General features: G+C 41.1%; 1 protein-coding gene across 1 annotated transcript in view; it reads right to left on the reverse strand.

Annotated features, from left to right (window-relative positions):
* The window catches only part of LOC126210208 (nuclear RNA export factor 1-like), a 204,129-nt gene that overhangs the window by 77,995 nt on the left and 98,534 nt on the right, over positions 1-27,600 (reverse strand). The window contains exon 6 of the mRNA XM_049939387.1: positions 2,661-2,774. Coding sequence (XP_049795344.1) covers positions 2,661-2,774 — 114 coding nt within the window. The remainder of the gene's footprint in view (positions 1-2,660; positions 2,775-27,600) is intronic.

Below are 27,600 nucleotides of genomic sequence, written 5' to 3' on the forward strand. Positions count from 1 at the left end.
GCTTCCTACGATAATCTATTAATTATTAAGCTTACTTCTCTCTGCTGGCAGCATCGGCCTCATAAATCACTCCCCTTTCCTTTATTTCCACCCTAAGCTGTTTCAAATACGCTAATTACATTTCTCCTCTTACGACATAAGATACACAGTGACACACAGCCGTCATTATTTTGGTCATATTCTCCTTGCACCGAATACCACTAATCCATTTTCTATACTCCTTCAACATCAGGAAGTCTCTTGCAGTTGCCTTTCTTTTGGCGCTCGCAGAGTCACAAACAGGGTGGGCAAAATCTCAGACACCCCTGTATTATGTCACTTGGCGGAAGCAGCGGCCAGTGCCCCTCGCGGCAGGTAGTGCCTAACAAAGGGACAAACCAGTCTGCCATCCTACTCCAGGCTACTCAGTGGAACGCGTCGGAGCTTTTAGCAGCTCACTGCAACATCCAGTCTTTACCTGCACATTACGAAGAACTTAGCCTCCTCTTCAACCAACTAAACTACCACGTAATCCTCTTATCCGAAACGTGGTTAAAACCACACATATCCTCTGCATCTATTCACCTCCCAGGGTACACATTTCTTAGGGCAGACAGATCAAAAAAGCGAGGTGGTGGGGTCGGCGCGTATATACGAACAGATCTCAAAGCGAAAGTCTTATGTACGTCAAACCCTGCTGAAGAAAAAGAGGCTGAATTCATGTTCATTGAAGTAAATATACAATATCGGAAGTTCTTGACTGGCGTTGTGTTCAAGCCGCCAAAAATAAGCTCAATGAGTTCCTTCCAGTCGGAATTACATTCACCTCAGTGTCAAATCGAACATGTCATCGTAATGGGTGACTTGGGCATAGACCTGCTAAGAGACACTCCCTCCGCAATAAACCTAAGAAGACTGTTTAGTTGCAATAGCATGAACATTCTTCCATTACAACCTACACACCATACGGCGCATAGTCATACTCTTATAGACGTAATCGCAATGAAACAGACTGACAAAGTAAGAGATGTTGGTCAAACATCGGCCCCTTGCCTCTCAGCACATGATGTAATATTCCTGGCCTACTCTGTGCAGCTCCCAAGGATCAAATCACGTTACATAACTTGTAGGAACATGAAACGTATTGACCTTGATGCTCTAACAGCCGATTGTTCAGAAATCTCATGGCATCAAATAATCAGAGAACCTACAATCGACGGCAAAATTAATGAACTTGGTGATAAACTCACTGCCCTCTATGACAAACATGCACCTGTACGCACAATCCGTGTAAGAAAATCTCCTGTTCCATGACTGACAGCTGAATTACGTCAAATGATGATTAATAGGGATGCTGCCCACAGGCGTTTCAAGGCAGATCTGAAACCCGAGCGTTTCGAAGAATATAGAAAGCTACAGAACAGAGTGAAACAATGCATTCGCAATGCTAAAATCAGGCACGCTCGCTCCCTTGTATGCAGCGATCTGACGCCCACGACTCTATGGAAGAATCTCCGTAGCTTGGGGGTCGGAAAGGCAAAATCAGAAACTACTTTTCATGTGTCAGCTAACGAATTAAATGAATTCTTCTCTGCACCTCTGAATACCCGTACGGCTGATAATTACCATCCACAAGAATCCCCAAACAAGATAACTAACAACGACACCTTCCATCTAAAACATGTAAAAACAAATACGGCAAGAAAAGCAATAATGAGAATCTCTTCTGATGCAATAGGCAACGACAGTATCGGTATAACCATGATTATGAATGTTGCTGATATCTTAGTACATGTCTCAACTGACATATTTAATTTTTCCCTCATGAACGGAATATACCCCACTGCATGGAAAAGAAGCATAATTTGACCCATCCCTAAGATCGAAAACCCTCAACTGCCTAGTGATTACCGACCAATTAGCATACTGCCTGCCGTTTCCAAAGCACTTGAATATATTGTTCATGAGCAAATCACTGAACACTTGCATGAATTCAGCCGATATGACAAATTTCAATCCGGTTTCCGTAAACATCACACCACAAGCACTGCTCTAATTAAAGTAACTGATGACCTGAAATATGCCATCGACAATTTTTGTACTAGATGTAGTTTAACATGCCTACTAAAACATATGAATGTAAAATAAGTAGAATGCCTGGTTAGATGTAAGAGAGGGCCTGATGGCCCTAATCTTGCCAGGTTAAATAAATAAATAAATAAATAAATACTGTTCACACTACACTCAGAACGAACATAGTAAGGTGGCAGCATAAATCAAGTATCTGTAATTTATGTTACAGTAAGAAGCCATTCTGAAGACTTACATTCACAGAAAATGACATCTCAGAGTTACAAATTAACCGTTCTTTCTGGCAGCTGATAAATTTCCAAAACAATAATTTTTAGACATAGTAGCTAGGAATTGAAACAACTAACAAAAACTGATCTTGAAACAGTCCAAAATGAAATATTTCTTGTATACAATAGACTAATATATACTATAAAGTGTTACTTTGATCAATGTTACCAACCCTCTCACCTCACCACGGGCATGTTTGTTCGAAACTGGTTATTTAAGCAAAAACAGTCACCAAGCCAAACTAAGGAGAGACTTGGACTGATTTAAGGTCAGTTATTAAATTTACAAATAACTAATAAAATTACACTCCAGATACTAACCTCCACAAATTTGTCGGAGATGTACGGCACTTTAAGGTCTTGCCTGCAAAGTGTTTTCAATGCCAAACTACACATGTTCACAAAGAACGTTATGCGGTTATTTTCCATACGAAACTGTAAGAGAAGTTCAAAGTACAGACATGAGAACAGTTACAAACACAACAGTATGAAACTGTACCGCAAATTTTACACAGAATCTTTCAGCAAGCAGTGGCAGACACACACGTACAAAACACATCAGAGGCATATATTTGAAAATATATATATATATATATATATATATATATATAACAGAGGGAAACATTCCACGTGGAAAAAAATATATCTAGAAAGAAAGATGATGAGACTTACCAAACAAAAGTGCTGGCAGGTCGATAGACACACAAACAAACACAAATATACACACAAAATTCAAGCTTTCGCAACAAACTGTTGCCTCATCAGGAAAGAGGGAAGGAGAGGGAAAGACGAAAGGATGTGGGTTTTAAGGGAGAGGGTAAGGAGTCATTCCAATCCCGGGAGCGGAAAGACTTACCTTAGGGGGAAAAAAGGACAGGTATACACTCGCACACACACACATATCCATCCACACATACAGACACAAGCAGACATATCTGCTTGCTTGTGTCTGTATGTGTGGATGGATATGTGTGTGTGTGCGAGTGTATACCTGTCCTTTTTTCCCCCTAAGGTAAGTCTTTCCGCTCCCGGGATTGGAATGACTCCTTACCCTCTCCCTTAAAACCCACATCCTTTCGTCTTTCCCTCTCCTTCCCTCTTTCCTGATGAGGCAACAGTTTGTTGCGAAAGCTTGAATTTTGTGTGTATATTTGTGTTTGTTTGTGTGTCTATCGACCTGCCAGCGCTTTTGTTTGGTAAGTCTCATCATCTTTCTTTATATATATATATATATATATATATATATATATATATATATATATATATATATATATATATATATATAAGCGCTGGCAGGTCGATAGACACACAAACAAACACAAATATACACACAAATATACACACAAAATTCAAGCTTTCGCAACAAACTGTTGCCTCATCAGGAAAGAGGGAAGGAGAGGGAAAGACGAAAGGATGTGGGTTTTAAGGGGGAGGGTAAGGAGTCATTCCAATCCCGGGAGCGGAAAGACTTACCTTAGGGGGAAAAAAGGACAGGTATACACTCGCACACACACACATATCCATCCACACATACAGACACAAGCAGACATATTTGGTCTTTAAATATGTCTGCTTGTGTCTGTATGTGTGGATGGATATGTGTGTGTGTGCGAGTGTATACCTGTCCTTTTTTCCCCCCTAAGGTAAGTCTTTCCGCTCCCGGGATTGGAATGACTCCTTACCCTCCCCCTTAAAACCCACATCCTTTCGTCTTTCCCTCTCCTTCCCTCTTTCCTGATGAGGCAACAGTTTGTTGCGAAAGCTTGAATTTTGTGTGTATATTTGTGTTTGTTTGTGTGTCTATCGACCTGCCAGCGCTTTTGTTTGGTAAGTCTCATCATCTTTCTTTTTAGATATATTTATTCCACGTGGAATGTTTCCCTCTGTTATATTCATATCATTAATTTGAACCCAACAATGACGTTTGTTATTGTCACTGTTACATTTCGAAGTCTTTTCTGTCGTCTTATTTCCTCCTTCTGTTGGTCTTTAAATATGTCTGCTTGTGTCTGTATGTGTGGATGGATATGTGTGTGTGTGCGAGTGTATACCTGTCCTTTTTTCCCCCTAAGGTAAGTCTTTCCGCTCCCGGGATTGGAATGACTCCTTACCCTCCCCCTTAAAACCCACATCCTTTCGTCTTTCCCTCTCCTTCCCTCTTTCCTGATGAGGCAACAGTTTGTTGCGAAAGCTTGAATTTTGTGTGTATATTTGTGTTTGTTTGTGTGTCTATCGACCTGCCAGCGCTTTTGTTTGGTAAGTCTCATCATCTTTCTTTTTAGATATATTTATTCCACGTGGAATGTTTCCCTCTGTTATATATATATATATATATATATATATATATATATATATATATATATAATAATAAATTGAAACAATCCCCCACACTGTGGCTAAGTAAGTGCTCTGCAATATTCTTTCTTTCAGCAGCACTAGTCTAGCAAGGTATCCAATAGGACTTCTGTGAAGTTTGGATGGTACAAGGAAAGGTAATATTGAGTCAGACCTTTCTCCCAGGACAGTGAAGCAACTCGACTTGGCATTAGCTCAATAAGTTGTCGAAAGTCCTCTGCAGAAATACTGAGCCACGCTGCCTCTACTGCCGCCCACAATTGTGAAAATGCTGTCACTACAGGATTTTCAGCACGGACTGACCTCTTGAATATGTCTCATAAATGTTCGAAGGGATTCATGTTTGGTGATGCCTGGTCATAATGTTCTTCAAATCAACCACAAACAACTGTGGCCCAGTGACATGGTGCACTGTCATCCATAAAAATTCCATTGTTGTTTGTGAACATGTAGTCCATGAATGGCTGCAAATGGTCTCCCAGTAGCTGAATATAACCATTTCTAGTCAATGATCCATGTAACCGAAGGATGCAGTCATTCCAGGTCATTATGACATCATCACCAGCTTGTGCTCTTTTTTGTTGAAACTTGGGTCCGTAGCTTCATGGGGTCTGCACCACACTCTAACCCTACCACCAGCTCTTACCAAATGAAACCCAGACTCATCTGACCAGGCCATGGTTTACCAGTCGTCTAGGGTCCAGCAGAGAGCAGGTGCAGGTGATGTTACCAAAGACACACACGTCACTTGTCTGCTGCCATACCCCATTAATGCCAAATTTTGCTGCACTGTCCTAATGGATACATTTGCATATGTCCCATATTAATTTCTATGGTTATTTCATGCAGTGTTGCTTGTCTGTCAGCAATGACAACCCTATGTAAATGCCCTCACTCTCGGTCATTGCAGGATGGCCATTGGCCACTGCAGTGTTCGTGGTGAGGGGTAATTTCTGAAATTTGGTATTCTCAGCACACTCTTGACACTGCGTATTTTGGAATATTGAATTTTCTAAAGATTTCTGAAATGGAATGTCCCATGCATCTAGCTTATGACCATTCCACATTCCAAGTTTGAATTCCCATCATGTGGCCATAATCACACTTTTTCACATTAATCACCTGAGTACAAATGACAGTTCTGCCAATGTGCTGCCTTTGTATACCTCGTGTACGCAATACTGCCGCCATTTGTATATGTGCATATTGCTACCCTACGACTTTTGTCACCTCGGTGTAAAGCCACGAGTGCAGATCGTGGTCGTGGTCAGATAGCTTGTAAGGGATCCGTGATCCGACGAACACAGATGCTAGTGTCCGACGCCCAGGTCGATAACAGACAGCAATCGATTGTCGAGCGCTGCAGGAGGCAGTGAGACTAGTGTCAAGTGCGGAGTAGTACTGGAGAGTGTTGAGTGAAAAGGAGTGTTGGAGAGACGGGCAAGAATGGTGGTCGAGTGAGTTGTAAACAGAGTATGACGAGTGAGCACGTCCCCCTGATAGTCATAGGGTTGACCCTATCTAATACAGATTCGCGAGTGATATCAAACAGAAAGTGACAAATGCCGAATTACGTGTTTCGCGTCAACCGCGTCGGCCAGCAACAACCACGGATTGCAGTGAGGATTGTTGTGGATGTTAACCATCAGCATTGCGTGTGACGAAGTACTGTAAATCAACAACCAATAAAAAGATATAACTGTGATTAGATCTGTAAGGCGAAGGTAGCAACTGCCTCAGCATTTGTGTGTTAGTAGGAAATATATATATCAGTTTGTACATCGCAACCTTTGTGGTCCTTAATAATAGACAAACTTTTTATCATTTCTACTATTCAATCTCAGAACAGCCACACTCTGTTGAAATATCCTTGAAACCAGCAGAAAAACCGATAGCCTTTCTTCCATTAAGCACACGGACATATAATCATAATAATTAACTGTTTGGCGGCTTCGGTAAATTACCCAAAATCCAGTAAAGGAATTAATCGGTGGTGTTTCAAGCTCCAGTGGCGGCACGCTTTCCCCCGATAGACAAAGGTCCCCAGTTTGGGGCCCGGCCTGGCACACAGTTTTAATCAGCTCTTAAGTGTCAACTGCTGTCAGTATGGCTCTGTGTAAGATCTTTCATTTTACTGTTACCACTGGTTTAAATGTATGTAGGAGACAATAACATACTGCTCTACCATTCTTATAATACCTTTGCAGGCAAGCATGTACAAATGCACACACAGAGTCTTCCTGCCATACTGTTCCATTTTTCACAGCATTGCAACCTCCCTACATTTGATAACCTCATCAACAAACAGCCTTCCGAAATTTCAAATTACCCACTCGACTGATTATACATATATATTGCGGACTAGGTCTGGGGGGTAGTGCCTGTCTGTGAAGCCCTCGGTAAGACCCTCAGCATACTGAGCAAGGGAATTTTTGTCACTGCAGATACATACGGATATAAAAAATCCACGGCACACCCATCAGCACTCGCACGGCACACTCCTATGCCAACCTGTTTTGGGCCATCGAGAGGAGACCTTCCTAGGCCCAGAACACCAACCCCTAGTCTGTTTCAGGTTCATTAATGATATCTACATGGTCTGCACTCAGGGCCACGACACCCTATCTTCGTTCCTTTACAACCTCAATACAGTCTCTCCCATCCGCTTCATGTGGTCCTCAATCCAGCATGCCACCTTCCCGCATGTTGACCTCCTCCCCTCTGATGGCTCCATTTGCAACTCTGTCCACATTATACCCATCAACTACCAACAATACCTGGATCTTGACATCTGTTATCCCTTTCATACCAAAAAATGCCTCCCATGTAGCCTCGCTACCCGGGGATGACGTATCTGCAGTGACAAAAACTCCCTTTATCAGTATGTTGAGGGTCTCACCGAGGCCTTCACAGACAGGCACTATCCCCAGACCTAGTCTGCAAACAGATCTCCTGTGCCATTTCCCCTCACACCCTCAATCCTCCCACCACCCCCAAGAACCAGCCACAAAGGAGTGTCCCCTCCATCAACCAATACCACCCCCGACCGGAACAACTGAACCACATCCTTCGCCAGGGCTTTTATTAACTGTCATTGTGCCCCGAAATGAGACATCCTGTCTGAGATACCTCCCACCCCTCCTAAAGTGGTATTCTGTCACCCACCCAACCATCATAACATCCTGTGCCACTCCAAAACCTAACCCCTTGACACAAGAATCATGTCCCTGTGGAGACACATTTCACAGACCCAGGGGCAAAACCTGTCCAATCCACCAACACAGCACTTCCTCCTGCAATCCTGTCACAGGTTTATTCTACCCCATCAGGGCCCTCGTCACCTCTGTGAAAGCAACCGTGTCATATACCAGCTCTGCTGCTCTCACTGCACAGCATTTTATATTTGTATGACTACCAACCAGCTGTCCAACAGGATGAACAGCCATCACCAAACTGTGGCCAAGAGCAAAATGCACCACCCTGTGGCACAGCACGCAGCTGAACGTAACACACTCAATTTGAGTGTCTGCTTCACCAGCTGAGTCATCTGGACCCTTCATACCACCACCGGCTTTTCTGAACTGTGCAGATGGGAGTTATCCTTACAAAATATACTCTGCTCCCAAAATTATCCCAGCCTCAACCTACAGTAACATACTGTCTCCACATCCTCCACCCAACAGTTTCCACCCCTCTCTGTCCTATCATCTCCTACCTTGTTTATTTGCAGCCCTCTCTCCACCACTTCTGTCCATCTTTCCCCACTCCTCTCTATTTTTTGCCTTTTTTCCCACATCCCTGCCCCCAACCTCCTGATGCTGTGTGTATGTGTGTGTGTGTGTGTGTGTGTGTGTGTGTTTTGTGTCTCATTTACTGATGAAGACTGTGGCCAAAAGCTGTATGTGAGTGTCTTTTAATTGTGCCTGTCTGCAACTTGACAGATCTTCTTTACGTTATGTAGCACTCTGTCTTTTCCTACATTGTTGATTATACGTATTAATAGTGATGGTATATTAATAGTGATACTCTTGCTTGTGTATGTGTGAATCCACTGCTGCATCTACTTCCTTCTGAGGAGCATACAATATTGATCTATGGCTGTTACAAAATCTTCAGTCTCATCAAAATGCTGGTCTAATACCCTGTAAACTTTTACTCTGTATCTGAGTTTTACTGTGTTTGTAGTCAAAAGACAAACATTTCACACTATAATGGATAAACATGATCTTCTACAATCACAAGACTTAGATATCACTGTGTGTGGTCACCTAAAAACTGCTCACACTTGTCAGTATTACCTTTACAAATCATTACTGAACGGAGTCTCTTTAGCGGCACCTTGAAGACAGCGCAAGTAATTTCATGCTCTGCCTGCGAGCATTCCAAAGTATTTCATGACAGTCTGTTTGTTTTGGGTATACGCAAACTCAATTAGCAGTGTCAGATTACTGCCAGTAACACTGCTGTTTATTTCACCTGAATGATAATGGGTAAATATTAATATTTTCAATCTACAGGGCACGTCAGAAGTCATTGGACACCTTCATAAGTTGGAAGATTAAAGGGAAAATTGAAATTTGATGATGGGAAAATAGGTTTGATGTGGGGCCACAACTTTTGGAGTGAATGTCATTCATGGCCGCCATCTTGAAATCCGCCATTTTGGATTCAAGTCATTTTTTAAAAAATGGGAACGGGGGTGTATGACACATCAAATAACACTCGTTTGAGCTCTGGAATTTAGTGGCGTAATTTGTTTTTGTCTACCTTGTACAGTTTAGAGGTTATTAATGTTCAAAGCTGGGAAATTATCTTAATACATGTTCTACGTGTTGTCGATCCCGTGCAATGCACAACTGTAGTCGCCGCAACCACATTAATAACTTCTAAACTGTACAAGATAGACGAAAACAAATTACACCACTAAATTCCAGAGCTCAATCGAGTGTTATTTGATGCGTCATACACACCCTTCCCATTTAAAAAAAAGACTTGAAAACGAAATGGCAGATTTCAAGATGGTGGCCATGAATGACATTCACTCCAAAAGTTGCGGCCGCACATCAAACCTATGTTCCCATCATCACATTTCAATTTTCCCTTTAATCTTCCAATTTATGAAGGTGTCCAAGGACTATTGACTAGCCCTATATTAATATATTTGCATCATTTAAGTTTCAGTCTATTTTTCTTAGTTTCAAGAGTTGATAGGAATTGTGATCTACATTTGAGGCAGACTTTTGCATGGCTGAAAGCTAACAACTGTGATGGAATGGGGGCCACTTTCCCAAAACATCCAATGTTTTTACTTCGACTGACATAGTATGAAATGATATTTTCCCCAGGCAACTGTGTATCTCATGATACTCAATTTATGCCATTACTGATAACTTACAACCAATGTTTCTGCAGTGGTTCTGTAAAAGTATTGTAGAACCATTCAAACAGGCCTGGATGCCAAAACTGATAGTGCAAAAAATTTAATATTCTGCCACAGACAGTCACTCAGCAAATATTTTGTTGTTGTATATATCCCATGTTGTTTACAGTAAAAATGGAATAAAGGAGCTATTCACTGTTAACAAACTTAGCAATGTGATGTACAGAAAATGTTAGTCCTTATGTGTTAGTCAAAAAAGTAAAAATAACTCATTACATTGTAGCAAATGGTGACAAAAGCAATTGTTTGTAATAGAAATTAATAAACTGTTATTGAATTTGAGTCATTTGAGGAAAAAGTTTTTGGCACTGAGTATTCTTATTTTCTCAACTAAATAACTGATTTCACAAAACAGAAAATGTATGAAAATTGAAATGAAGGAAAATGAAATATGTGTGAGCAAAAGAGTTGAATTTTTATTATGGTGTGACACAGATAATATATTATAAGCAATGTACAGTGGAATAAATAACAACTGTTCTGACTCCCAAAAATTATGAAATTTTTTCTATATTAAGGAATTATAGACTTTTTCAGAAGCAGCCTTTCTTCCATATTAAATAACACCAATGAACCTGACTTTCTAAAAAAGAAAGAAAGCAGAAGAGTCTGTAAACAAATTGTCTTATTTTGTTTTGACGCCCTGTAGCTCGTATCAGTGAAATCCCATAAGCACACAATCACAGAACCTTCAGAAAATCGTCGTCTTCTTCTTCTTCTTCTCCTTCTAAGCATGTTCCTGTTAGGACTGGGTCCACTTTCTGGGTCAATCAGCACCATTTGTTATGATCTAACACTTCTGTGGATTTAGGCTTCTTGATCTAATATCTGCATTTATAGTGGCTAGCCACCCTAATGTAGGTCTTTCACAGCGTATCTGGGCTTTGATAGTGAGCTGATGGGCTGAGGTGGTGATAGAGCTCGGTGGTGCAAGTGCAATGTGCCCTTACCAATTAAATACCAATCCCTGGATCCTCACACTGATTGGAGCCACTCCAGCTAGTTGTCAAACAGTCGTATTGTTTATATGATGCAGCAGAAAAAAGCCTAATGATCTCAGTACCTGCATTTTCTTGACATGTAGTGAGTGCCCACAATTCGGTACCACGTAATGCAACTGGTCTCACCACTGTATGGTATATCTTTGATTGCTGGTGGATAGGTATCTTCTTATCACAAACACCGGAGGTGTCTCTGAATCACATCCAGGCCACTTTGATTATTGCTCAATCATCCTCAATCTCAAAGCCTTAACTGTGTAGTTGAAAACCTAGGTATAAAAATGTATCCACCGCAGTGAGAGGTGCTCAATTAATTTATATAGTCCCAGGAGATGGAGTTCTTCTGAGGTACTCGGTCTTGTGGATGTTTAAATGGAGGCCTAATCTTCGCAGACAATTGTGCCACGTTTGGACTCGAGTTTCAAGATCCTTCCTGGTATCTACCCCAAGCATCAAGTCATCAGCGTGTAGTACACAGTACGCACTTCTGTAGGTCGCGTGTTACAGTATCTGTTACGGTAACAAAGAGCAACGGAGAGAGGCTGAGCCTTGATAAACACTGACTGTCACAGGGAAAAATTTAGAAAGAGAAATAGAAAACTTTTACTCAAATGAATAACACTAAATGCAGAAATTGAGATACACATATTCTGTCCCGAGGGTAACAGGGTGGTGACAGTCACCCATTAAACATATGTGCCAACTCCATTAACAACAATTCCGGCTCTGTGCTGATGCGGGATAAAGGCACAAAGAAAGAAACCCCACTACTGTAGTGGATGAAATCTGGTTTGATGGAATGAACCACCTAATTGTGAAAATACAGGATCTCAAAAGAACTGAAGGAACTTTAAGACATCAGCAGGTATCCAGTGCAAGAAATACAATGTGGGACTGTGTGTTGAGTGTCCTGCTGACCATCATTCCCAGTAATTAGTTGGTTTTGATTTTAATATTTTCTTTCTGTACAAGAATGTGTAATCTTTTCATATAAGTGCATGTTTGGCTCTTGGAAGTGCTATGTATTACATATATGTTATGGTACATTATATCAAAAAAATGTGAAAATTACTTTTTCACTTTAAATGCGTCATATTTAGGATATGAGGGAAATCAGAAAGTAATGCATAATAATTTTAGTAAAAAAAAAAAAAAATGAACTTACGTCTTACTTACTTATCGACATAGTTATCAATGTTATCAACACATTTCTCCCATCAGGGTACCAGTTTCAATGTTCCCTGCTTGTAAAGTCAGTCTGGTCAGAGCACAGCCATTTGCAGACGTCTGATTTCACTTCTGTATCTGTTGCAAAGTGTTGGCCAGCCAGGAATTTCTTCTGGGGATCAAACAGATGAACGTCTGACATTGCAAGTTCCAGACTGTATGCTGGAGCACCTCCTATCCACATTTGGTCATTTACTCATGAACATGAGAGAGAGCACTGTCATGAAGAAGTTTGACACCCTCAGCATTAATGTTGTGGTGTTTGTCACGAAAGGCACAATGCAACTTAACCAAAGTTTTAATGTAGACTTTAGCATTCATAGTGGTCCCGTGTTCAGCAAAGTACACCACCAACTCACCATGTAATCCCAGAACACTGTCACAAGCACTTTCCTAGCAGACTGAATCATTATGAATTTTTTTCGTACTGGGGAACCAGCAGGGTTCCACTCTATAGAGGCCTGCTTGGTTTCGTGCGTGTAGTGTTACATCCACGACGCATCACCAGTGACAATTCCTTTCAGAAAGTCATGCCCATCTGTGGCGTAAAACATTAAGTGATCAAAGCTTGTCATCGTTCACTGGCCCTTGGGGTCATCTCTCAGGTTATTAGGCACCCAGCAAACACTAACTTACAGAAATTTCAGTGTGTCATGGACAATATCATACACCACATCATAGGAAATGATGTACTGCTTTAATAAGGTTGGCAGTTGCACGAGATGGTCGTTCAAAATTGCTGCCTCAATTGCTCTAACATTCTGAGGGGATGCACCTGTTACCAGCCACCTGGAGGGTGAATCACAAAGGTTCACACGGCCCTCTTGGAAGAATACACACCAACTGGAGACATTGCTACAGTTCACACAGTCGTCAAACAAACATGCCACACATGTCCCTCTGAATGTCACTCATTTTGTGCCCTATGGCCCATAAATACCGAGCTACATTTCGCTGCTCTTCTCAAGTTGACAACAGCAACATGTACACCATGTTTGTTTTGTAGTTCAGCCTTCTTCTGCTGTAACTGCACATGAAAACAAAATACTCTCTGTAGCACAAAATTCAAACTCTATCGTTACAAAATTTCAAAATCCCAGCTGCACGTAACAAGGGAGAAAAAAATTATTGTGCGTTACTCTCCAATCCTCCATCATAACAAGCATAGTAAAAGTAATAAATGTAAAAAAAATAACAAAAATTAATACGGGCAGGAGTAGGTGGAAGATGGGAGGTGGAAGAACTGTACCTAAGGTCACTCAGTTTTCCACTTAAAAACATCTCTGACGGCACACAGATTGTCCCATTGAAATATTGTCTTCTTCTTTCCAGATCAAGCCTTCTTCCCACATATTTTTTCATATACCAAACAATGGAAACACCAGGTAGGAATATCAACAATGTAGGAAGACAGACTGCTACTTACCGTAAAGAAGATATGCCAAGTTGCAGACAGACACAATTAAAAGACACTCATACATCACTTTTAGCCACAGCCTTCATCAATAAAACACACACACACACACACACACACACACACACACACACACACACACACACACACACACACACACACACGTGCGCACGAAAGCAAGCATGCACGCACGCACAATCACCAATTCCAGCACCTTGGGGTGGAACACAACATTATGTGGGGCAGCAATCTGGAGGGGGGGGGGGGGAAGGGGAAGGGATAGTAGTGTAAGGATGGGGAGAGAGATGAACTCTGTCAAGTGGAGTGTGCAAGGTCAAGACTGCCAACAGGTGCAGTGTCAAGAGGTTGTGGGGCAGAGAAGTGGGGGGAAAAGTATCACAAAAGGAGAGAACCGGGAAAAGGATCACAAAAGGAGAGAACCGGGAAAAGAAGGGCAGATGCATTGCAAAAGGGCTGCAAATAAACAGGTTGGGAGATGAGGATGGGGAGGAGGTGACAGGATGGTGGGGGTGAAAACTGTTGGGTGGAGGGTGTGGGGGACAGTACGTTACCATAGATTGGGAGTGGGATAATTACGGGAGGAGAGGATGTAAGGATAACTGCTCCCCTATAATTATCCCAGCCTCAACCTATGGCAACATTCTGTTCCCATACCCTCCAACCAACAGTTTCCACCTCCTCTGTCCTGTCATCTTTTCCCCATTCTCATCTCCCACCCAGTTTATTTGCAGCCCTCAGCCAATGCATCTGCCCATCTTTCCCCACTCCTCTCCTTTTTGGCTCCTTTTTTCCCCACCTCCTTGCCTCATGACCTCTTGATGCTGCACCTGTTGGCAGTCTAGTCCCTGCACCCTCCACCAGATAGCATTCCCCCCCCCTCCCCCCATACACTACTCTCTCTTCCTCTTCCTCTTCCCCTTCCCCTTTCCCCTTCCCACCCTCTACAGACTGCTGCTTGCATCCTAAGTGATGTTGCATTTTGGCCCAAGATGCTGGATTTTTTTTTTTACTGGCAAAGGCTGTGGCCGAAAGCTATATGTATTTTTTAATTGTGCATGTCTGCAATTTGACATGTCTGTTTTTTCATCTAGTCAGTCTACATTAATTTCCCAGCATTCAGCAGATGCTGTTTTACTCTTTGCAAGGCAACTGATGAGAAAAATCCCTTTTTCATTCCAGGAAACACTAGCTGTAAATTTTCAGAGTAATTTTCTGAGCAAATAAAAGTACATAACATATAATGATGCAGGACCGGTTTCGACCCTTTTTTGATTGCTGTTTTATTCTGGGTTGTAATCGTGGACATGTGTCTCATCCACAGTAACTAAATAGCACATAAAAATAGTTGCATAATTTTTAAAACACTTCAAATATTGCTCCAATACTTTTTCCTGCATTTGAGTTTGTCCAGTAATCCACAATGTTCATCCGATATGCTAAACTAAATTGGAATCCAATGGATCCTGATGGTACACAGTGACCGTTGAATACTCAGTTGTAAAGAAGGACAGCAGTCAGTCACAGAATCTGTAATTCACTGCATCTCTAGATTTTGACTATGACGTGGTCATCATCGGTGTATTACCAGAAGAGCCATATAGCTAAAATCACATCAGAGCATAAACATGTGATAACATTCCAGAAACAAAATGCTAGTGTCAATTGTCACATGTTTATGCTATGACATGTTGTAGCTCTCTGGTTACATGAATTATGCCTATGCTGCAGTCAAAATCTAAATCTGCTTTCAATTACGGATTCTGCAAGTGACTGCTGTCCTCCTTTACATTTGAGAGAAGCTTGGGACAATGACTATTTTGCACATCTATAATTACCCACTGTACAACACTATAGTCAGCATTTCTTTACATTTTCATCTGTGGTTGTAGTTATGGATATCCTCCAATCTGATATCTGCAAAAGAAGTATGGATACATGTGAATTCTCTTCTTCACTGCTGAAGGTAATGAGGAACGAGGTAAAATTTCCAATGTCAGAAAACTATCCAACAAGAAAGATTGTCTACATTAATTTTATTGAATGTAACCACACAAAATGACTACTTTGGAAAGCTGTCTACTCTGCAGATAAAATTGACATGAAGAATATCACTGTCCAACTTGTATCAGTATGAAGAAAAAAAAACTTCATCAGTGAGTGAACCACTTATTTTCACCTTTACCTTCTAATTAACAACTTATAAGAAGTGACATTGCAAGTATTGCAAAGCCTCGTCTCAATAATGTGGTTTTTTAATAATAAAATGGTCTCCTACTGGCCGGGTTTTGTTCTATGGCATTAGGTGCTCCAATATTCAATGGATACATTATTGTATGACGATATATTTTTGAAAACATTTAAAAAGGAGCTGAGGTTGTAATATATCACAACTCCCCCAGATGTGATATAACTCTTTCTCTCCAGTTTTGTGATATTATGTAACATTATTGTCTATACTTTTTTCATCAAGTATTCTTTATCGTCTATTATGTGCTCACTGGAGCAATTTTCTCTATGCCACCATCTCATTTTCAGTTGTCTTAAATTAAATGAAAAGGGGGGGGGGGGGGGAGAGAGAGAGAGAGAGAGAGAGAGAGAGAGAGAGAGAGAGAGAGAGAGAGAGGGCAGATGTATTTTGTCTCCTCCTCGTGGATATCAAACTGAGCAGATGGAAAGAGAGAGACACACACATTTTTGTAACAGTTTTGACAAAATGAAAAATGGTGAGTGTTAAGCTACCTTGGAATAGACTACATTATCAACCTGTCCAATTATTTTATATCTGTATCAGAAGATAAACACTGCTAGAGAACATATTCGAAAAGGTAAGGAAAAGATTTTTTCAACCAGTCACAATGAAGATAATTGGAGAAGGTGTAAGTAATAAACAACAGTACCCATCAGAAGATTACCCCTAATTCTTTTATAAATCAAATTCACACGTATAACACAGTTTCGAACTTCTGATTACTTTGAAAAGTAGTTAATGTTTTAAATGTACAAAGTCAAGTGTAAAAGTGAGAAAAAGTTTGCAATTATGTATAACCCACTGTCACCACACCCTCTATCTAATAGTTTTCCCATCTTCTGTTCTGAAACCCCCTTCCAATCCACCACACGTTACAGGCTCCAGTACCTGTGTAGCACTTGCCTAACCCACACATTTGTCACCCTCGTCTCCCACATTCCTAGCCGGCAAACCTGCTGCCTCCTTCTGAGCCACTAGCTACTCATCCCCAACTCCTCTTCCTCCCTCCTGCCTGTCTTCCCCTCTACCCACCCCATCTGACACAACCCCTACCTCACCACAGTCCACCTGCCGGAATGCAATCCTAGAATTGTGTGTCCAGCCGACACACTGTAGGGGCATAGAGGTAGGTGTGTGTGTGTGTGTGTGTGTGTGTGTGTGTGAGAGAGAGAGAGAGAGAGAGAGAGAGAGAGAGAGTTTCCTAGCTCCTCATTCTGAAAGACTAAGACTAGTAAGATTTCTCTCTCTTTCATGTGAGCATGTCAATGAGTCAATGACTCTGGTATTCAGTGAGTGGCCTTTTTTACTCTTAAATTATTTATGTTTCAAGTCTGTTGTAAGTTGCTAAGTGCTCTCACTATCAAACACTGGATGACCACAGTCTGCGTAATCTGTGCTCTGTTTTAAGTAAAAGCTAGTTTCTGAAGTATATCAGTGATTAAGATGCTGCATTTCCTGAGCTTTATATCGTACAATGATATAATTTTGTGTATGCATTCAGTGGTATATGAGGATAGCACCTGCAAATTGTGTTGCAAAGAGAGTTAGTATAAAAGAAGTAATAAATTAAAATGTCATTCCTGATGCTGAAGTCTGACAGCATGAACAGCAAAAATGTATTAAAAGTAAAACTTTTTTACTTTCATTATTTTACGGATCCACATCTACATCCACATCAATACTCTGCAATCCACCTTACGGCGAGTGGCGGAGGTGCCCCCATCCTGCTACCAGCCATTTCCCCTCCTGTGCCACTCATAAATAGAACGAGAAGAAAAAATGACTATCTATATGCCTCTGTATGATCTGTAATTTCTTGTATCTTATCTTTGTGGTCCTTACATGCAATTGATGTTGGAGGCAACAGAATCTTTCTGCAGGCAGCTTGAAATGCCAATTCTAGTGTTTCTTGAGAAGAATGCCACCTTCCTTCCATGGACTTCCACCTGAGTCCCCAAAGCATTTCCATAACACTTCCATGTTGTTCAAACCTACCAGTAACAAATCTAGCAGCCCACCTCTGAATTGCTTCAATGTCTTCTATTAATCCGACCTGGTACAGATCCCAAGCACTTGAGTGGTACTCAAGAATAGGTCACACAAGCATTCTATATGTGGTCACCTTCACAGATGGAACACACTTTGCCAGAATTCTTCCAACGAACCGAAGCTGACCGTTCGTCTTTCCTACCACTATCCTCATAGGCTCATTCCATTTCATATCACTTTGCAATCTTACACCCAAATATTTGCAAAGCTAGCTGCCATACATCACACCAACTAGAAATTTTGTCTACATCATCTTGTATCCTTCTACAGTCACTCAAGTTTGACACCTTACCACGCACCACAGTATCATCACAAATAACGACAGATTGCTGCTCGCTCCGTCCTATCGCACTTCCCTCGGACACTCCTGATGATACCCTTGTCTCTACTGAACACTTGCTGCCGAGGACAACATACTGGGTTCTATAACTTTCTTTAAGCCACTCGTATATCTGTGAACCTCTTCCAAATGCTCGTACCTTCTTTAATAGCCTGCAATGGGGCACTGTGTCAAATGTTTTCTGGAAATCTACAAATATGGAATTTGCCTAATGCCCTTCAGCCATAGTGTGAGAAAAGGGCAAACTGAGTTTCGCAGTGACGGTTTCTAAAACCGTGCTGATTCATGGACATAAGCTTCTCAGTCTCAAGAAAATTTATAATTTTCGAAGTGAGAATATGTTCAAGTATTCGGCAGCAAATCGATGGTAGGGATTATAGACCTGTAATTTTGTGAGTCCGTTCTTTTGCTCTTCTTATATATATGGGTAATCTGCACTTTTTTCCAACTGTTTGGGACTTTGTGCTGGGTGAGAGATTCGTGATAAATGCAAGCTAAGTAAGGGGTCAATGCTGTAGAGTACTATTTGAAAAACGGAATTGGGATTCCATCTGGACCTAATGACTTATTTGTTTTCAACTCCTCCACTTGTTTCTTTAAATCAGGAATACTTATTGCTATGTCACCCATAAGAGTGTCAAATGACGGTATATTTGTATGATTATCCTGCACGAACAATTTCTTGACCATGAAATTTAAAACTTCTGCTTCCGTTTCACATCTTCAAGTGCCACACCAGACTGGTCAACAAGTGACTGCACGGAAGCTTTAGACCCACTCGGCGATTTTTCATAGGACCAGAATTTTTTCAGGTTCTCTGCCAGATCTTTTGCTAAGGTATGATGGTGGTAATCGTTGTATGCTTCGCACATATATCTTTTCACAGATGCACGAATCTCTAATAACCTTTGCTCGTTGTCATTTGTGCGTCCTCTTTTGATCCGAGAGTGCAACAGCATCTGCTTCCTCAGCGTTTTCAAAATATTGTTATTAAACCATCGTGTGTCTTTTCCATCCTTAATATGCTTACTAGGCACATAATTCTCTAGACCACAATTTACAATATACTTAAACTTTGCCCATAATTCCTCTACGTCCATCTTACTGAACTAAGTGATGCCGATTCACTGTCCAAGTAAGATTCTAACACTGCTTATTGCTCTTTCTAGCAGAAACACTCCTCACTCTACTAGCCTGATTTATAAACTTCCACAAGTATAGTTGCTGTAATGACATCACGATCGCTAATCCCCATTTCTATGCTGACGTTGTCGATAAGGTCCAGCCCATTTGTAGTTACAAGGTCTAAGATATTTCCATTGTTGGGCTGTCAAAATAGCTACTTGAGATAGTTTCCAGAAAAAGAGTTCAAAAGTATTTCACATGAGTGCCTGTCTGTATCCCCTGCAATGAATCCATAGACATCCCAGTCTACGCTCAGTAGGTGAAAGTCGCCTCCAATTAGTAACGCACGATCTGGGTATTTATGTGCTACTGACTGTAGACATTATTTGAATGACTCTAGAACTGTCATGGCAAAACGGGTGGCTGGCAAAAACATCAAACATATAACTCGGTTTCACCTAGAACTGATATACGTGACCAGATAACTTCACTGTTAAACTCAACTTCGACTTCAACAGAGACAATATTTTTGTTAACTGCAATGAACACTCCCCTCCAACAGCCTCTAATCTGTCTTTCCTGTGTATGTTCCATGACTTGCTAAATATCTCACAGCTTTTCAATTTGGGTTTCAGTCAGCTCTCAATTCCGAGAATAATTTGAGTGTGAGAACTTCCCTGCAAGGTAGTAACCTCAGGAACTTAAGTTCAGAATATTTTGATAGTTCACTGATAAAATTTTGACTGTAAAAGTGTCTTTACTCCGAATGCAGTCTAACTTTCCTCATCGAGTCTGACTTCCCTCGCTGCACATCGACTGGTGAGTGTTCATTAGAGTACCTTAAACTACTGCCTAGCCTAAAAAACCTCATGTACACTCCACAAGTACTCTGCTACACAAGTAGCTGCTTCCTTTGTACAGTACACCCCTGATCTATCAAGGGGAGTTCTACAAATCCCAACTGATAATGCAGGTCTATAAATCTGCAGCCAAGACCGTCACAGTCGAGACCCTCCACTCACCTCCAAACTAAAGGTCTACGATAAATTCTGCAAACAACGATGCAAATTTCGAGCTCTACTTGCAGCCCACGTGTGAGGCCATCAGTCTTCACCACTTCTGCCTGTACGGACTGAGGATGGCCTCAGAACGCACGTGACAGGCGTTGTTGGAGCTACAATTTGCAGACGATGCACTCTGCGTGCTCAGGAGCTGCAGGCAAGGCCCCCTCCACATCTCAGATGAGGTCCCCCTGGTAGGCATACTGAGTGCACACTGGCTGTCCTTCCAGCCCCGACTGCTATCTGCCTAAGGGGCTCCATAACACGCCTAACAGTGGAGCTTCCAATAACTAGTAAACCCTCCCCACCCCCCTCTCCCCTCATGCCCACTCGGATCCTACTGAAAAAGCAGCCACCTGTTCACTTACAGTCACTTACAGGGTGGACGGCTGAGGCCAGACAACCAGTCTCCACATCGGCCCTCCACCTCAAGCGATGCACACACGTTACCGCTCGCCAGTCGTTCTGCTGTGAGGGAGTATCCACCGCGTCGGGTACACTAGGAGGTGTCACAGTAACAAAGTAAAACAAACGACATTTGAGGTGTCCCGTGCAATGTGACAGCTTCTCCGCCACTACTGCCTCGATGAGCTATGTAGCTGCTTGTTCTAAAGAAATGAAAACTACCTGAATTTACAATTACAAAATGCGAGCTTACACCTCTTAAATGGAAACACACTTGAAATTTAGTAAATAGTCTATGAGGAAAAGACAGGAGAAGATAAACACTTAACTTTCCACTCAGTAGACGTGTATCAGCCAAGAGATGGAGCCTCAGAGACTGGCTTCAGAACAAAACAAATGAGCAACTACTGTGCTTCAGATTGAATGAATTTACATTTATAAAATGAGAGATTTAACCTCTTAAACAGAAAATATGCACAAAATTTAGTAAATATACTATGAGGAAAATCCGGGAAGAGAGAAACATTTAACTTGTCACTCTGTAGATGTGTATCAGCTGAGAGCTGAAGCCTCACTGGATGGTGCCAGCAAGAAAAAGTTTCTATAGGTTTGAAATTATGTGTAAAGTTTGTTGCAAGTCAGTAAGAGCTCTCATTCTCAAATAGTAGACGAATGCAGTCTGGATAATTTGTATGTGGTGAGTTATGCTTCCTAAAGATATACACACTGTAATACTCACCTTACCGTGTTCAACGATTAACATAATATTATACTTCATAATGAGGACATTATGACAGTATTTTTAAATTTATACATTTTGTCAATGATTATATAAAATATTGAAAACCTCCTTTCTATGTTCCTGTAAGCTGTTAGATAGGCAACTTGTAAAATGAAGCACGAACGGGGTTAGTCATTTAGTAATAAAGATGTTCACAACTGTTAATGTCCCTCTCAGATTCTACTCAAATACAGCTCTTGTTCTCTTCCATAGATTCACTTCTCATCAGGAGAAATTTCATCAACAGGAAGGGATCCAAAGTATGCAAATATTTTCTATACTCCAACAATGAAAACCACTTTAATCATAGCACTGTGGTCAAGGTATGTGTCACTTTGTTAAATGAATAATAACTAAACATTAGAGTGATAAATATTTGTCTGCATAACACAATTTCTGACTGCAAATAATGGGACCATATGAAGGAAGCTGAGAGGACATAACATGTATACTGGCAATGGCAAGAAAACATTTCTGAAGAATGCGAACACATGAAGGTAAGTAGAGAGGATATAAAATGTAGACTGACAAAGACAGGAAAAGCATTTTTGAAGAAGAGAAATTTAACATCAAGTAGAGATTTAAGTGTCAAGTATAGATTTAATTGGCAGGAAGTCTTTTCTAAAAGTATTTGTATGGAGTGTAGCCATGTACGGCAGTGAAACATTGACAACAAACAGCTTCGACGATAAGAGAATAGAAGCTTTCGAAATGTGGTGCTACAGAAGAATGCTGAAGATCAGGTAGGTGGGACGTATAACTAGTGAGGAAGTACTGAGTAACTAATGAGGAAGTACTGAACAGAATTGGGGAGCAAAGAAATTTAAGGCACAAACTGACTAGAAGGAGGGATTGGTTGGTAGGACACATTCTGAGACACAAAGAGGTCACCAATTTATTACTAGAAGTAAGTGTGGGGGCTAAAAATTGTAGAGGGAGACCATGCATTTGTACAGTATGCAGATTCAAAAAGTTGAAGGGTTGCAGTAGTTACCTGGAGATGATGAGGCTTGCAAAGGACATATTACCTTGGAGAGCTTCAACTGAAAACCACAACAACAAAAACAACAACATGAAGGCATGCGATTTGGTGATGGTGAGTTATTTTAGTGACCAACCCAAAATTTGCCAGTAATGCTTTGTGAAAACACTGAATACCTTATGTGGAATTGTCAGATGAGGTAAAATTCACATACACCTGTCAATAAGTGATAAAGATTACAATATTGTTATTAAGTCTGCAAAGCAAAATTATTTTAGTCACTTTCATATTTTGAGTAGTTGTGAAAATAATAGTACAGACTCAAGTTGTCAGTCCTATTTAATTATGAGTATACTAACGTTAAGTTGCAAAACTGCACAAACACAACATTCTTGTAAATGTTTATAGTTTTGATTACAAGAATATTGTGCTCTTAGGATTGCAACAATTATTATCTATACAATGCCTAGCATCACATTTAAGCGACTTAACTGACCCTGACCAGGCCAAATGTTACTCACCCTCTTAAAGGAACACACTGTCACAGCTACTGGGCAGTCATGTGACACCACTGCTGACATAAGTTAAGGTAATGAAGTGGTCCGTACGGGCCAGTTGGCTGTACAGAGTGAGACAGTTCTATGCAGAGACTCAGAAGAATGGCATAAAGGAGTTATCATGTCTGGACATGCCTTGACCACACTGAGGATGAGGTTGTGCTGGCATACGCTGGCACCAGCGCACCCTGTGGCATAGAGGCTACGAGAGTATCAATAGGGGCCGACGAAAAGTTTCACTGAAAACACACCACCACTGCCCTCTCAGCTGCCAGTATTTAGGATCGCCGCCACGAACCGGAGAGCCAGTTTAGCCAGTTAGTTCAAGCCTGTTATGCCAGTTAGTTCGAGTCCGTACGCCGTGGAGTTCCAGCGTGTCACCGAGACGGAGCCGCAGACTTAGCCTCTAGCACAGAGACAGGCAGCACATAGTAACCTTATAGTGAACATAGCAGACTTCTACTTCACCATCATTGAGACTACGTGGACTATACAGAAGAGTGTTTGTACCACAGCACATGGAAACTTAAGTTAAGTAGATCTTTGTTTATGAATAAAGAATCCAGTTAATTGCGTGCATTTTGTGTTATAGAACAAGGATACCAACCAACATCCTCTCCTAGCTTCTCAAGGTACAGCCCAACAGAGACGATGAGACAACATAAAAGTGGCTAAAGAGAATACAACAGAGGTTGCCCAATGTGTCAGCATATCAGTGCAGAACATCCAACTAATTGTGTGCCATTCAAGTCATGCAGCACGGCTCAACAATAGTAATTGTAAAAATATCCTAATTGTCTGAGTTCAGAGAAGTGTCACGCCTCATCAGTGACAATTTGTTTCAAACCTAGCAGGAACTGTTGCTGTCAGTAAATATGGGCTCTTTTCAACCATTTTTGAGAGAACACTAAAAGGAACTGCAAACTGCACACAAATTGACATTTGGAAATGAGTACCTCACCTCGCAAAAGGCTGCACAATCTGATGAGCTAAACAACACAAAACCAGTGTTCAGTGTAGTCTGACAAATCGCGTTTTTGTCTTTTTTCAAATGACAGAAAGTGCCTGGTGCACCACATGCACCCAGAGGCATTTAACCCTCAAAGCGTGGAGGCTACAGTTTAGACTAAAGGTTGTTCTGCGATGTTTTGGGGGTGTTTCTCATACCGTGGCCTGGACTCACAGAGTCAGGTTACTGTGAACAACAACCAAGGATGTTTATTTCAAAGTTCTTGTCAACTACATGTTGCACATTCTCCGACACCTTCATGACGAGTATGCTATGAAATTTCATATCTCAAAGACAGCCGAGTTGGAGGGCTGCACACACAAGTGTACATTCCCAGTTTGACAAATTGAGGCATCATATTACATCTTGACTGCAAACTGAATTGCCAAATTTCAGTCCCGTAAATAATGTCTGAAACAATAAGGAACAGAAAGTGAAATGTAGCAATCAATATCTCTGAAATTTGGTGGCTGTAGGGGATCTAATCATCAGTCAGCAGTTTCAGACGGACGTGCCATACCAGAAGAAACTTGTAGATTCTCTTCCACACTAAATCGAGACCACTATATCGGCTTCAGGTTCAGTGTTACAGGGTATTAATGTGATATCTCCTGAGGCTGATAAATTTTCTATCTGGTGTGCTTATATAGACCATATCTACCACTAAGAACCAAATTCACACACAATCTCGGAGAGAAGTACACTGAGCTGACAAAAGTTACCGGATACCTCCCAATATCCTGTCGGACCTCCTTTTGCTTGGCATAGTGCAGCACCCCTGCAGAAATATTGAGCCATGCTTTCTCTACAGCTGTCCATAATTGTGAAAGTGTTGCCGGTGTAGGATTTTGTGCACCAACAGACCTCTCGATTATGTCACATAATCTTTGACGGGATTCACGTTCGTCGTGAACAATTGCGCCAGGTGACATGGCGCATTATCATCCGTAAAAATTCAATTGCTGAATGGCTGCAAATGGTCTCCAAGTAACCGAATGTAATCATTTCCAGCCAACGATTGGTTCAGTCGAACCAGAGGACCCGGTCCATTCCATGTAAACACAGCCCACACCATTATGGAGCCACCACCAGCTTGCAAAGTGCCTTGTTGACAACTTGGGCCCATGGCTTTGTGTGGTCTGTGCCACACTCTAGCCCTACCATTAGCTCTCACCAACTGACTGACCAGGATACGGTCTTCCAGTCATCTACGACCACAAGGCCAGGAGAGGCGCTGCAGGTGACGTCGTGCTGTTAGCAGAGGCAATCGCGTCCACCGTCTGCTGCCGTAGCCCATTAATACCAAATTTCGCCACACTGTCCTATCGCATACATTCGTATGTCCCACACTGATTTCTGCTGTAATTTAACACAGTGTTGCTTGCCTGTTAGCACTGAAAACTACAAAAATGCTGCTGCTCTCGGTCATTAAATGGAGGCTGTCAGCCACTGGGTTGTGCACGGTGAGAGGTAACATCTGAAATTTGGTATTTGTGGCACACACTCGATACTATGGATCTCGGAATACTGAATTTCCTAATGATTTCTGAAACAGAATGTCCTATGCATCTGTCTCCGACAACCATTTTGTGTTCAAATTCCCACTGTGCAGCTGCAACTATGTCAGAAACTTTTTCAAATGATCATTTGAATATAAATAACAGTTCTGCCAGTGCACCGCCCTTTTATACCTCGTGTATGTAGTACTACCACCACCATCTGTATAAGTGCATATCACCATCCCACGACTTTTGTCACCTCAGTATGCAAGCCAAAGACAGTAGCAAACCATTCTAAGCATTTTTTTAAATATAACCAGATAGACCAAAGAAAATCTACTCACCATTTACATCAGCCCTGCAACTTTCAAAACATATACTATCCACGGGAGAGACACCCGGTAAACAACACATCTCATGCACCAGCTGTTATTTAAACATGTTCAACTTTCTATATTGGTATGACTACCACAGAAGTTATCAGTTAGGATGAATCCACATAGACAGAGGGTGTATAACGGCAACACACAACATTCTGTTGCAAGCGTGCTCTACAGCACGACTGTCGTGACCTTGGGGCCTGTTTCATTACATTTGCCATCTGGATTCTTTCCTCTGACACCAGTATCTCGCAACTCTGCAGGTGGGAACTGGTGTCTCAATGTGTCCTCAGCTCTTGTCGCCCACCTAGCCTTAATATACGTTAATTTCTTTGGTCTCAGCATTTCATCTCAGTAACTATTCCTTTCTTCACTCACTTTTAGCTTCCTAAATCTTTTATTTTCTGACCTATCTATTTTTCCCTGCCATGCCATTACGCTAAGTGGTCTAACTTTTGAAAAAGTTCCCACAAGACCATCATGGATTTTGCTGAAATTTTGTGTGAATGTTTGCACATGTTCCTAATGAAAATTGGTAAAGTTTTAGAATCATTATTTCAATACTTCCACAGGTATAGTTATTTGTTTCACGCCAAAATGCAGTTATCAACAGCACACTTTCGTGTTTTTGGCAACTTTGAGGCATAATATTTCTGGCAATATTTTCTTGAAAGAAATAAAGCTAGACCATCATATACACATTTTTGCATTCTCTTAAGCAAAATAATAAAAAAGATTTCCTGGGCAATCTGCATCTGGATAATTTGAGCAAAGTTGACCAAAAGAACAGGCGCTCAAAAGAAATGTGAAGCTAGTTAGCTTTTTGCATCTCCTGAAGAAATTGTGGGATACATCTGATACTTTGCATGCTATAATTTGCTAAAACAAGGTCTTAGAAAGCAAATTTCATTCTCCTGCTGCTTTCCATAATTTACAATTAATGGTTTTCTACAAATTCCAAAACTGGCTATTTTTAGCCCACTTTTACAAAAAAAAGTGTCTCCTTCAAACTCTCTAAACCATTGTCACTAGAAAGATCATATTCTAACCACTTCAAAAATTATATTTGGTTTTGAAATGTGAGAATATAAGGCCCTAAGAAAAGAATGATATGGTGGAGGTGCACTGAAAATGGGCCCATATTCCACTGGTAGTCGAATTAAATTTGACATCTTTTATTATATTGTACAATCATTTAACATTCTCTGTGGAAGATAATTTCAAATCCCCTGATGACTAGGAAATGAGCTTGAGTCAGAAAAACTGAAAGTAAGTAGTCTTTTTTGTTGTTTTAATACTTATGTACCACATTCAGCTCTATAAAATGCTTTTTATAAAAAATGAAATGGAATAAGGAATCTCATAAC

The sequence above is a fragment of the Schistocerca nitens genome, chromosome 10 (genome assembly GCF_023898315.1).
Source record: "Schistocerca nitens isolate TAMUIC-IGC-003100 chromosome 10, iqSchNite1.1, whole genome shotgun sequence".
Taxonomy (NCBI): Eukaryota; Metazoa; Arthropoda; class Insecta; order Orthoptera; family Acrididae; genus Schistocerca; species Schistocerca nitens.